Below are 13,490 nucleotides of genomic sequence, written 5' to 3'. Positions count from 1 at the left end.
AAAGTAAACTCAAAAAGCACCGTAGAATGACTGTATAGCCTAATAAGGCCTTTTAACATAACCCACCAAGCCCTTCACTGACACCGGGATATTTAAGGAGTACATGGTGACTGACGTAATTGTGTCACGGGCTTCGTTGAAGGAAGACCAAGTCGCAGCGTTGTGAGCGTACAAATTGGCAGAAAAATCTATGGATAGAAGGCTATAATTTTGTCTGTCAAACAGTTAGGCCTACTACCTCGTATTGCTTGAATAGGAAGAAATAGACTCACAACACAAAACCCTCTTCTTGTTAGTAGCCTAAAGTCAAATTAAAATTAAAACTGTTTAAATGAATTAGCCTACTTTCAGCACCAATGCGCTGTCCATCTCCGCGGCTGCCGCTTCAAATCAAATCAAACTTTATTTGCCACATGCGCCGAATACAATAAGTGTAGACTTTACCGTGAAATGCCTCCTTACAAGCCCTTAACCTCTTGAACTGCACTGTTGGTTAAGAAAATCTTTACCAAGTAGACTAAAATAAAAAGTAATAATAAAAAGTAACACAATAAGAATAACGAGGCTATATACAGGGGACACCGGTACCGAGTCAGTGTGCGGGGGTACAGGTTAGTTGAGGTAATATGTAGATGGGGGCAAAGTGACTATGCATAGGTAACAAACAAACAGCGAGTTGCAGCAGTGTACAAGATGGGGGGGGGGGGGGGGGGGGGGTCAATGTAAATTGTCTGGTTGTGATTTTTATAAATTGTTCAGCAGTCTAATGGCTTGGGGGTAGAAGCTGTTGAGGAGACTTTTGATCCTAGACTTGGAGCTCCGGAACCGCTTGCCGTGCGGTAGCAGAGAAAACAGTCTATAACTTGGATGACTGGAGTCTCTGACAAGTAATGTAAGCTATGTAAATTACTCAAATATGGCTTATTGTGAGGTCAATAACTCGGACAAATAGCTCATTATGGGCAACGAAAAATATTGTTCTTATTCAAATCAATTATAGCAGTAGCAAGCTTAAATCCGTTCCTCCTTCTCATCTTCGCTCTCTCCCTCTCAAACTGAACAGGACATCAGTAGGCTTAGTATGGTGCACAAATGTGACAAATACATTTTTCCCCCGGAAGAAGCCTTTGACTAGCCTCCTGAAGTGCTACCATACACAACACAGCCATTGGTTACACAACACAGCCATTGGTTAGGCAGCACAGCCATTGGTTACACAACACAGCCATTGTTTAGGCAGCACAGCCATTGGTTACACAACACAGCCATTGGTTACACAACACAGCCATTGGTTAAGCAGCACAAAATGGTTTTCATCAGCAAGAGCAGCGCAGACCAGGGCTCATGATTTGGGATGTGTAAGTGTGTAATGCAGTGTAGCCCTAGTTTTATATACACCAATCCCAGTAGCGCAAAAAACCTGGGAAGGAAGTACATTTTCTTAGAAAATATAATTTTGCCCTGTGCTTCTCCAAGCATGCTCTTGATATAGCCGATCAATTGAGACCACACTAGGACCACTTGATCTAACCCGCCCAGCAGGGATGAGGGGCAGCATCAGATACACATACTATAACAAGCAACTCATTCTCACTGAGCAATATGACATTTAATCGATTACAAATGACATAACCCTCCCCTGGACAAATAAATAAGATACTAAATACTAAAACTAATACTAAATACTAAACCTAATACTAAATACTAAAACTAATACTAAATACTAAATACTAAATACTAATACTAAATACTAAAACGAATACTAAATACTAATACTAAAACGAATACTAAATACTAATACTAAATACTAAAACTAATACTAATACTAAATACTAAAACTAATACTAAAACTAATACTAAATACTAATACTAAATACTGAAACGAATACTAAATACTAATATTAATACTAAATACTAATACTATACCCTCCCCCTGACTGAAATTGAAAAAGTAAGTATCTCCCATTTTCCTCCTGGGTAACAATTGTGTAAATTTCAATCGCTCCCTTATCAACCACAAACAACACAGCATCATTCAAACTCTAACTGAAACGAATACTTGTTGTATTCGGCGCATGTGACTAAATAACGTTTTATTTGAACTGAAATGTACTCTAATTGTAAAAACATGGCATTAGATTGATAGAGAATGGAAACAATCCTTGTTTTATTAGTTTAGTGGTTCATTATTGTGACTAATCCTATGTCTACTGATTGTGCTTAATGTCCACGATCTCTCCCTCTGTCATAAATAATGAAGGAAAAGTCAATAGGAGTCATTCGGATTTATAGTGGAGAGAGCAAAGTAAAGTATATTCAATTCAATGCATCATGTTATTAATTATGAGTGAACAGTACGATCATCAATATTCAATTCAATGCATCATCCAGGCCCCCCCTATATGTTTCTTTGTTATGATATTAATTAGGCAATTCAAAGTGAATACCTATGGTACATAACACATACCAACCATAAATATTTTAAATTCGAGAGAAAATATGAATTATATTTATTTCATCGTAGTCAAAGTGCATGCAGTGATGTGCCGTGGGTCTCATCTGTATGGATGTTCATACACACACACACACACACACACACCCTTCTCCAAAGACCCTGCTCCTGAGTCACTGCTCCTAACATCTGCTGTTTTCCACAGAGACAGTGGGGTCTCACACACACTACACCCCAGGCAGGCATGCCTTCCATGCCTTCCACACACGTGACACACACACACACACACACACACACACACACACACACACACACACACACACACACACACACACACACACACACACAGGCAAACTAAACGCCATGCAAGCTCTACTCCATCCCAGTGTCATATAAGACACTGCTTCTCCTTACCTCCCTATACACCCTCCCGTCCTCGTCCCTATACACCCCCCTGTACTGTCCTCCTCCCTATACACCCTCCCGTCCTCGTCCCTATACACCCCCCTGTACTGTCCTCCTCCCTATACATCCTCCTGTCCTCGTCCCTATACACCCCCCTGTACTGTCCTCCTCCCTATACACCCTCCTGTCCTCGTCCCTATACACCCCCCTGTACTGTCCTCCTCCCTATACACCCTCCTGTCCTCCTCCCTCTCACACCCTCCTGTCCTCCTCCCTGTACATCAAATCAAATCAAGTTTATTTTATATAGCCCTTCGTACATCAGCTAATATCTCGAAGTGCTGTACAGAAACCCAGCCTAAAACCCCAAACAGCAAGCAATGCAGGTGTAGAAGCACATCCTGTCCTCGTCCCATCCTGTCCTGTCCTCCTCCCTCTCACACCCTCCTGTCCTCCTCCCTGTACATCCCCTCCTGTCCTCCTGTCCTCCTCCCTCTCACACCCTCCTGTCCTCCTCCCTGTACATCCCCTCCTGTCCTCCTGTCCTCCTCCCTCTCACACCCTCCTGTCCTCCCCTCACTTCACACAAAACCTCCCACTCTACTGTAATAACACAGCATAAGCCCCCTCCCACACTCTCCTTCTCCATGCCTCCTCCTTCTCTTTCTCCTCCTCCTCCTTCTCCATGCCTCCTCCTTCTCTTTTTCCTCCTCCTCCTCCTTCTCCACGCCTCCTCCTCCTCCTTCTCCACGCCTCCTCCTCCTCCTTCACATAGGAACCATCTCCTTACAACAAACCCTGAATATGCAGATTGGCTCATTCAGCAGCAGTTGCTGCTCCTCTCTCCTCCATAAATGCAGCTGCAGCACATTCAGAGGCCTGAACAGAGGAAAAATGCCTACGCTATTTCTTTTAGGTGGGGGGTGGGGTGGGGGGTGGGGAGGTGGGGTGCTTTAGGAACCTCTGTTCACAGTAGCCTTTACTGCAGCCAGAAAGGGGAATTTAGGTGTGTGTGTGCACATAAACACAAGGAGAGTGGGAGAGCAGATTTATACAAGACTTTGAGCAGATAGGTTGAGTGATCATGCACCTTTTAAAGAGTGATTATTTTGATTAGTGCTTTTATCTGGTTTTAAAACGGCCTCTGGTACATCAGATAATCTGAGATTAAAACTGCCTCTGGTACATCAGATAATCTGAGATTAAAACTGCCTCTAGTACATCAGATAATCTGAGATTAAAACTGCCTCTAGTACATCTGATAATCTGGTTTTAAAACGGCCTCTGGTACATCAGATAATCTGGTTTTAAAACGGCCTCTGGTACATCAGATAATCTGGTTTTAAAACTGTCTCTGGTACATCAGATAATCTGGTTTTAAAGATGCATCTAGTACATCAGATGAACTGAGATTTAAAACTGCATTCAGTACATCAAATAATCGGGTTTTAAAACTGCCTCTGGTACATCAGATAATCTGGTTTTAAAACTGCCTCTGGTACATCAGATAATCTGGTTTTAAAGATGCATCTGGTACATCAGATAATCTGTGATTTAAAGATGGTACATCATATACAAGTAGGGCCCTCTTAGTTTGTCTGTGTCCGCAATGGCAGTTCTGGTCTAAAGAAGTGCATTATATTCATAGCCACTAAAAGTAGGGTTGTTGAGGGTGATGCAGCGCCCCCTGAAAAATCTGAATTTAAAAAAATCTGTTAATAAAAATACATTTTTTTGCTATAAATATTTGTTCACCAATGTAGTGCACTGGGCCTTTACTAGTATTAGCAGACCGATATAGACGTCTGTAGCATCTCTGCTTTGGCAAAAAAAGGTAGTTGTATAATTAATGATTTTGATTAATGATTTTAGCAGGATTCAATAGTTGGAATTGTGAGAGTTGTTGCCCTGTTCCTTTCTCTGTGATGTCATTCTAATGGAATCTAGAAATAACAAAACTCTGTCATCAAACATCCACATCAAACTAAATATTTTTCTTGATCAAATAACATGGGAAAACAACCGATTTTTTGTTGTTGTTGTGCAGTGTTAATTTACCATCCTTTCAAACCACTTAATGTAAATGTACATTAGTGTATTGTACATAGGCTGGTCATCTAGGTTTCTACCTGTAGACTTTTCATCACCATGACGATAAAACAATGTACAATACAGTAATTGAGTACATGGAGACATCAAGTGGTTTGTGATGATGTGGCTCAGTTGGTAGAGCATGGCATGTGCAACACCAGGGTTGTGGGTTCGATTCCCACGGGGGACCAGTATGCAAAAGTACAGAAATGTACACACTCACTCAGATTTCACATAGAATTAAGTTGCATTTGCAAAGTATTGTCTTGAAACTTGTAAACATTTTTCAAACAAGTTACAAATGCTGGTAAACACAACAAAAATGTGATAAAAGTAGAGTGAATTGGTCCTTTACTAGTCCTGTATTAACAGACCTATATAGACGTCTGTAACACTGGGCCTTTACTAGTCCTGTATTAACAGACCTATATAGACGTCTGTAACACTGGACCTTTACTAGTCCTGTATTAACAGACCTATATAGACGTCTGTAACACTGGGCCTTTACTAGTCCTGTATTAACAGACCTATATAGACGTCTGTAACACTGGACCTTTACTAGTCCTGTATTAACAGACCTATATAGACGTCTGTAACACTGGGCCTTTACTAGTCCTGTATTAACAGACCTATATAGACGTCTGTAACACTGGGCCTTTACTAGTCCTGTATTAACAGGCCTTTAACTAGTCCTGTATTAACAGACCTATATAGACGTCTGTAACACTGGACCTTTACTAGTCCTGTATTAACAGACCTATATAGACGTCTGTAACACTGGGCCTTTACTAGTCCTGTATTAACAGACCTATATAGATGTCTGTAACACTGGGCCTTTACTAGTCCTGTATTAACAGACCTATATAGACATCTGTAACACTGGGCCTTTACTAGTCCTGTATTAGCAGACCTATATAGATGTCTGTAACACTGGGCCTTTACTAGTCCTGTATTAACAGGCCTTTAACTAGTCCTGTATTAACAGACCTATATAGATGTCTGTAACACTGGGCCTTTACTAGTCCTGTATTAACAGACCTATATAGATGTCTGTAACACTGGGCCTTTACTAGTCCTGTATTAACAGGCCTTTAACTAGTCCTGTATTAACAGACCTATATAGACATCTGTAACACTGGGCCTTTACTAGTCCTGTATTAGCAGACCTATATAGACGTCTGTAACACTGGGCCTTTACTAGTCCTGTATTAACAGACCTATATAGACGTCTGTAACACTGGGCCTTTACTAGTCCTGTATTAACAGACCTTTACTAGTCCTGTATTAGCAGACCTATATAGACGTCTGTAACACTGGGCCTTTACTAGTCCTGTATTAACAGACCTTTACTAGTCCTGTATTAGCAGACCTATATAGACGTCTGTAACACTGGGCCTTTACTAGTCCTGTATTAACAGACCTTTACTAGTCCTGTATTAGCAGACCTATATAGACGTCTGTAACACTGGGCCTTTACTAGTCCTGTATTAACAGACCTTTACTAGTCCTGTATTAACAGACCTTTACTAGTCCTGTATTAACAGACCTTTACTTGTCCTGTATTAACAGACCTATATAGACAACACACCCCACCCCCCAAACTACTTCCCTATGATTAGCTATAGAGAAATGGGGGTTCCCTCCTGGTCAAAAGTAGTGCACTAGGGAATAGGGTGCCATGTATCTGGTCAAAAGTAGTGCACTAGGGAATAGGGTGCCATGTATCTGGTCAAAAGTAGTGCACTAGTGAATAGGGTGCCGTGTATCTGGTCAAAAGTAGTGCACTAGGGAATAGGGTGCCATGTATCTGGTCAAAAGTAGTGCACTAGTGAATAGGGTGAATAGGGTCAAAAGTAGTGAACTATATAGTGCCTGGGATATACTCTAACCTCTCTGCAGAAAACATTCCTTCCTTAAAATATTCTCTGAACTAGCTGATGGGGGCAAGAAAAATACTGCATAAAAAAAAAAAAACACATCGTCTTAGTTCTCACATATATATATAACCAAGGTCCTTAGATGGAAATGATCACTGTTGTAGAACTCCTCCAGGATATTACTGCAAGAAATTAACCATGCGTCCCAAATGGAGCCCTGTTCCCTACCTACACAGTACGCTATTTTAGACCAGGGCCCATAGGAAATAGGGGGGGGGGGCATTGGGGACGCAAAGTATGTTCTGTGGGGGTTTAAAACTCCTCTGAACAGCAGGAAAGATGACTCATATGTCTCTATTGTCTCGGTGAAGAAGTCTAATGTACACAAAGAAAGCCTACAGGGGGTGGGGTGGGGGGGGGGGGGGGGGGGTGGTGTGCGCAGTACATTTATTCATTAAAAGGAAGCTCAGTTCTTATCCCAACTAAATTAATTCATTATACTTTACATTCACTGCTGCATAATACTGTAAGATAGAAAGATAGATATGAGATGGATAAGTCCGTCCCTGGCTAGTTATGTCAACTCACGATGACATTGTCTGCAGTCTGAAATACCCTATTCCCTACATAGTGCCTTATTCTGGTCAAAAGTAGTGCACTACATAGGGAATAGGATCCCATTTGGGATGCACACATTCTGTCCCTGACATTGTGGTTGTCCTTAGTACAGCAGGGGTGGAGGATGGGGGGGGGGGGGGGAAGAGAGGAGAAAGACAAAGGTTGAGGTGAAAACAAAAAGAGACTTTGCAATGATAAAATACTAGAAAGAGGAAACTTTTTATGGAAGAAAGGACAGAGTGAATGAATGGAGGATGAGGGGTGGAGGGATGATTAGGAAAAAAGGCAGAATGATAAAATACTAGAAAGAGGTATTGAGAGAAGAGGTATTGCTCTAGATGTAAAGACATATGAATGGATCAGAAAATATAAATAAATAAATGTAACCTTTGTTTAACTAGGCAAGTCAGTTAAGAACAAATTATTATTTACAAAGACGGCCTACATAGAGGCTAAGCAACCTCTCCTCTCTTCTTCCCCAGTGTCTGTTCTTCCAGGTATGGTTGATAGAGGGAGAAGGACTATCTCTGTTGTGCTTTCTGCAGCCTTAGCACAAACATCTGATTCAAGCTTTCTGTGAACAAATGGCCATCTTGCCAACACAGTGACAGTGAGAGTGGGCCCACAGCCACGGCACCGCCCCCTGGCCATGAAGTCAAAGGGATGGGCCATCAAACATAGAAACAGAAATCCCCCCTATTGTGGAGTAATAACTACAATACCCAGCAAGGAGCACTATAATTGTATTAATGGTCCTGAATTAATGCATATTTACACCCCGACAAATCATATATTCACTTCCAAACATAACTGAAAGACTCAAAATGATACTGCAAGGGACAGGTGTTGAAAATCTGAATATATAGACACTGTGGTGCAACGAGACAGATTCCTGTTTGTTTATTCAATGCATCTATCTGTCCCTATCCAAATAATCCAGAAATTAACCAAATGCTATGAAGCATGGATGTTGTTTATGAGTATAACACTATGAAACCAAGAGACCCCAGGACAGCAGTAACAGGCCTGAGGGTTGTACGTCATACCAGTCCGCGTAGCTGAAAGACCGTGACAGCAAAAGCAAGCCAACACGACTGTACGCGTTGCTATGGTGATTACAGTAAACAAACAGTGCAAATCAACATCCGGAAGAAAACAACGCTACGGCTGACCGCAAAAGTTGAAATATTTTAACACTGGTCGGCAAGCGCCGTCTACCGTGGCGGTTTACGGCATTCACAGCCAGACTCAACGGCATTTACCATCGTGCTCTCGTTGAAAACAATGACATCCGGTTTGCCGTCTACCTTCTACCTCGTACCATCTAAACGCAACATAAGAAAGTAAAACTTCGATAATGTATTTTTGGGTTGTTGAGTCAGTTGGACCATGCCTATTTAAAGGCAAGTTAGCTGGCTAAGTCATTGCTCTTTCTTGGCTGTATACCCCTCTGACTGAGGTTTTAGTGCCATAAAAACTAATGGTTAGACATGCCACAATGTATTTTTATTTTATTTAACTAGGCAAGTCAGTAAACAACAAATTCTTATTTACAATGATGGCCTAGGAACAGTGGGTTAACTGCCTTGTTCAGGGGCAGAATGACAGATTTGTACCTTGCCAGCTCGGGGATTCAATCTAGCAACTTTTCAGTTACTGACCCACTAGGCTACCCTGCCGCCCCAATTATAGTGATTGTTCTTCAATCAAAACCTAATGCAAGATCAAATTCGATTTTGCTTCAGTATAAAACGCACAATGAATCCGTCCCAGATCTCCACATCAGCAGTTTGGTTCTCCAGCCCTGTGTGAAGGAGCTTTTAGTAGTGGGATGATGTAATTCAACTAATGGGCATAACGTTACATGTCACAACCAATCAAATATGCCCCCCCCCCCCACACACACACTTTAGTAGCAGAGGCCATCTGTGAGGTTGTAGTGGGATGCTGCTGGAAAGAGATACACTCCACAGCTCTGGTTCCTCCTGAGTCCTGCAGCCCCTCATCACTCACTGATAGGTAGATCTTTCCACCTCTCAACTCCTCTCTCCTCTCCCCGGGTCCTCTCCTCTCCACAGCTGCAGCCCCTCATCACTCACTGTAAGGCGGACCATTACTTCCATCAGCTGCATTTGGGTTTGAGCTAGTCAGCAAGTTTCCCTTTCCCTCACTCGTGTGCAATGTACACACACAGTGTACTAAAGTCATATACAGTGTGAGAGGCCAGAGGCCATCAGCTGTGTTCTTAGTCTATGGAGAGAGAGACACAGTGACGTGACAGTGGCCTCTCTGACTCTTTGAACCTGAAACGGAGGTGTGTGTGTTTGTGGGAGCGTGCATATATCCTGTGTGTGTGTGTGTGAGATTGACAGCTCATAAAGACATAAAGAGTTTGCGGTAAGTCACTCCGAGTCTCTCCTCTCTGTGAGGACAGACAGGCGGACGGACAGCAGCAGGACTATAATGGAAATAAGCCTTTAGAGTTTTATTGTGTGTTAAAAACTGGGTGGTTTGAGACCTGAAGGCTGATTGGCTGACAGCCATGATATATCAGACCGTATACCAAGGTTATGACAAAACATTTATTTTTAATGCTCTAATTACGTTGGTAACCAGTTTTATAGTAGCAATAAGGCACCTTGGCTAAGAGCTGTATCCAGGCACTCAGCGTTGCATCATGCAAAAACAGCCCTTAGCCGTGGTATATTGGCCATATACCACACCCCCTCGGGCCTTACTGTTTAATTATCCTTCATAGTTGTTATGTCACCATTGTCTCTGGCCGGAGCACACTTCCATATACTTTTAAGGATCAAATAAATCAAAGCAAATTCAGAGATGGATACTACAACTGAACACTAGCTGGTTACTCAGACCAACCAGCCTTCATCCTCTCAGCCTGGCTCTGAACCAAGCATAGCCATGAACCTGAACCTGACTGTGGTTCCAATGTCTCAGTGAGGCAGAGTGACTGTGGTTCCAATGTCTCAGTGAGGCAGAGTGACTGTGGTTCCAATGTCTCAGTGAGGCAGAGTGACTGTGGTTCCAATGTCTCAGTGAGGCAGAGTGACTGTGGTTCCAATGTCTCAGTGAGGCAGGGTGACTGTGGTTCCAATGTCTCAGTGAGGCAGGGTGACTGTGGTTCCAGTTCCGATTCCATTCCATTTGTTCTGTTCCAGCCATTATTATGAGCCGTCCTCCCCACTGATGTAGTGTCATATTGAATCTGTAAATGTTACCAGTTCTGTCTGTTTTGAATAAAATCATCTGCTAAATGACCATATTATTACTTAGGGGCTTGAAGTAATAGGAAAAGGTCTGTCATATCGTGTCTTCACTTACGTTGGAGTCCAGCAGGTCGATGCTGTCCAGGCTCTTGCTCCTGTGGATGCGTCCTTTGATCCTGCGTAGCGAAGGCTTGGCCTGATGTATGCTGCTCACAGACGATGATGCAGAGATCGAGCCGCTCCCGTGTCCTAGTCCGAGACCCTGTCCCTGACCCTGACCTAGGCCTTGACCCCGGCTGGCTCTGCCGTGTGGGAGATTGCCGGGGTGGAGGAGGCTGGGGTGAATCCTGAGGGTCAGACAAAAACATCCAATCAGGATCATCATACTGAACACACTCCGAGAATAGAAGAGACTAGAATATAAATTGTTACTGAAGGTCAAATCGGTTGCAGCAAAACTACAAACAATTAACAGTGGACAAGTGCCTGGCCTCTAGTGTTAGCAGTACTGTGTCTTAGTGAATGAACCATAGTGTTAACAGGACTGTGTCTTAGTGAATGAACCATAGTGTTAACAGGACTCTGTCTTAGTGTATGAACCATAGTGTTAACAGGACTGTGTCTTAGTGTATGAACCATAGTGTTAACAGGACTCTGTCTTAGTGTATGAACCATAGTGTTAACAGGACTGTGTTTTAGTGTATGAACCATAGTGTTAACAGTACTGTGTTTTAGTGTATGAACCATAGTGTTAACAGTACTCTGTTTTAGTGTATGAACCATAGTGTTAACAGGACTCTGTTTTAGTGTATGAACCATAGTGTTAACAGTACTCTGTCTTAGTGAATGAACCATAGTGTTAACAGGACTGCGTTTTAGTGAATGAACCATAGTGTTAACAGGACTGTGTTTTAGTGTATGAACCATAGTGTTAACAGGACTCTGTCTTAGTGTATGAACCATAGTGTTAACAGGACTGCGTTTTAGTGTATGAACCATAGTGTTAACAGGACTGTGTTTTAGTGTATGAACCATAGTGTTAACAGGACTGCGTTTTAGTGTATGAACCACAGTGTTAACAGGACTCTGTCTTAGTGTATGAACCATAGTGTTAACAGGACTCTGTCTTAGTGTATGAACCATAGTGTTAACAGGACTCTGTCTTAGTGTATGAACCATAGTGTTAACAGGACTCTGTCTTAGTGTATGAACCATAGTGTTAACAGGACTGTGTTTTAGTGAATGAACCATAGTGTTAACAGTACTGTGTCTTAGTGTATGAACCATAGTGTTAACAGGACTGTGTTTTAGTGAATGAACCATAGTGTTAACAGGACTCTGTCTTAGTGTATGAACCATAGTGTTAACAGTACTGTGTTTTAGTGTATGAACCACAGTGTTAACAGGACTGTGTTTTAGTGTATGAACCATAGTGTTAACAGGACTGTGTCTTAGTGTATGAACCATAGTGTTAACAGGACTGTGTCTTAGTGTATGAACCCATGAAGAAGAAGCCCTGATGGACTAATCTGATGGATATCCTGGTTTCCAGATTAAGTCTAGTCCTGGCCTGAAACACACTGTTAATGGAGATGCACAAACCGGTCCTAAACTTTTAAGGACTCAGTAGGCTCTATTATCAGAGCCAGCCCACAATGCACCACAGGCGTGACTGAGTGAGAAAGAAAAGTAAAAAAAAGTAGAGAAGACCAGGATGGTCATTCTTCATATTTGTTTCTATAAAGGCCACAGTTCCCTGTTGAATTACCTGGCATTTAAAGCAGCGGTGTATAGTAGGATTTATTTGGATTGAATGCCACCCAGTCTCTGTAGGAGATGCACTTCTGGCTGTTTAAACCTGGAGCTGACGTGTGTGTGTGTGTGCGGGCCTGAGACAGGGCCTGTAGTAAGGAGAGACAGTTATAACTTGGTAACTGTATAGCTACACCAGGTAATACTTTGAGTGAGCAAACTACTAGAGATATTTTTTTTTAATGAAAGGAACAGACACAAGGAGAGTTAACTGTTGGTGGCCAGAGACCAGGCAACCACAGTTTGGTCAAAGCTTAACTTTATACCACCCAGGCCCTGTGGCAGAGACAGAAAGTTTTTTAAATGTTTTTTATTTCACTAGGCAAGTCGGTTAAGAACAAATTCTTATTTACAATGACGGCCTACCCCGGCCAAACCCTAACCCGGACGACGCTGGGTCAATTGTGCACCGCCCTATGGGACTCCCAATCATGGCCGGTTGTGATACAGCCTGGAATCGAACCAGGGTCTGTAGTGACGCCTCTAGCACTGAGATGCAGTGCCTTAGACCGCTGCGCCACTTGGGAGCAGCTTCACTCAGTAAGGTATGGTTACACCAGGCACTACTTCCAGGTATCAAACCAGAAGTCTGTGTGTTTCTCTTCTTTCCCAAGTAGTGCAGGGAAGTCCCTCCCATAGGATAGTAGGACAGGAAGGAGGAGAGAGAGAACATACTAGAGCAGAATTATACACTGCTCAAAAAAATAAAGGGAACACTTAAACAACACAATGTAACTCCAAGTCAATCACACTTCTGTGAAATCAAACTGTCCACTTAGGAAGCAACACTGATTGACAATAAATTTCACATGCTGTTGTGCAAATGGAACAGACAAAAGGTGGAAATTATAGGCAATTAGCAAGACACCCCCAATAAAGGAGTGGTTCTGCAGGTGGTGACCACAGACCACTTCTCAGTTCCTATGCTTCCTGGCTGATGTTTTGGTCACTTTTGAATGCTGGCGGTGCTTTCACTCTAGTGGTAGCATGAGACGGAGTCTACAACCC

At 42.5% G+C, this 13,490-nt stretch overlaps 1 protein-coding gene across 10 annotated transcripts in view; it reads right to left on the bottom strand.

Moving 5' to 3' along the window:
- LOC139578112 (tight junction protein ZO-1-like) overlaps window positions 1-13,490 on the bottom strand; it is a 168,793-nt gene that overhangs the window by 130,705 nt on the left and 24,598 nt on the right. For all 10 annotated transcript variants that reach the window (XM_071405332.1, XM_071405336.1, XM_071405337.1 and 7 more), the window contains exon 2: window positions 10,786-11,017. In XM_071405332.1, coding sequence (XP_071261433.1) covers window positions 10,786-11,017 — 232 coding nt within the window. The remainder of the gene's footprint in view (window positions 1-10,785; window positions 11,018-13,490) is intronic.

The sequence above is a fragment of the Salvelinus alpinus genome, chromosome 6 (genome assembly GCF_045679555.1).
Source record: "Salvelinus alpinus chromosome 6, SLU_Salpinus.1, whole genome shotgun sequence".
In the NCBI taxonomy this organism is placed as follows: domain Eukaryota; kingdom Metazoa; phylum Chordata; class Actinopteri; order Salmoniformes; family Salmonidae; genus Salvelinus; species Salvelinus alpinus.
This window is presented reverse-complemented; position numbering and strand designations above follow the sequence as displayed.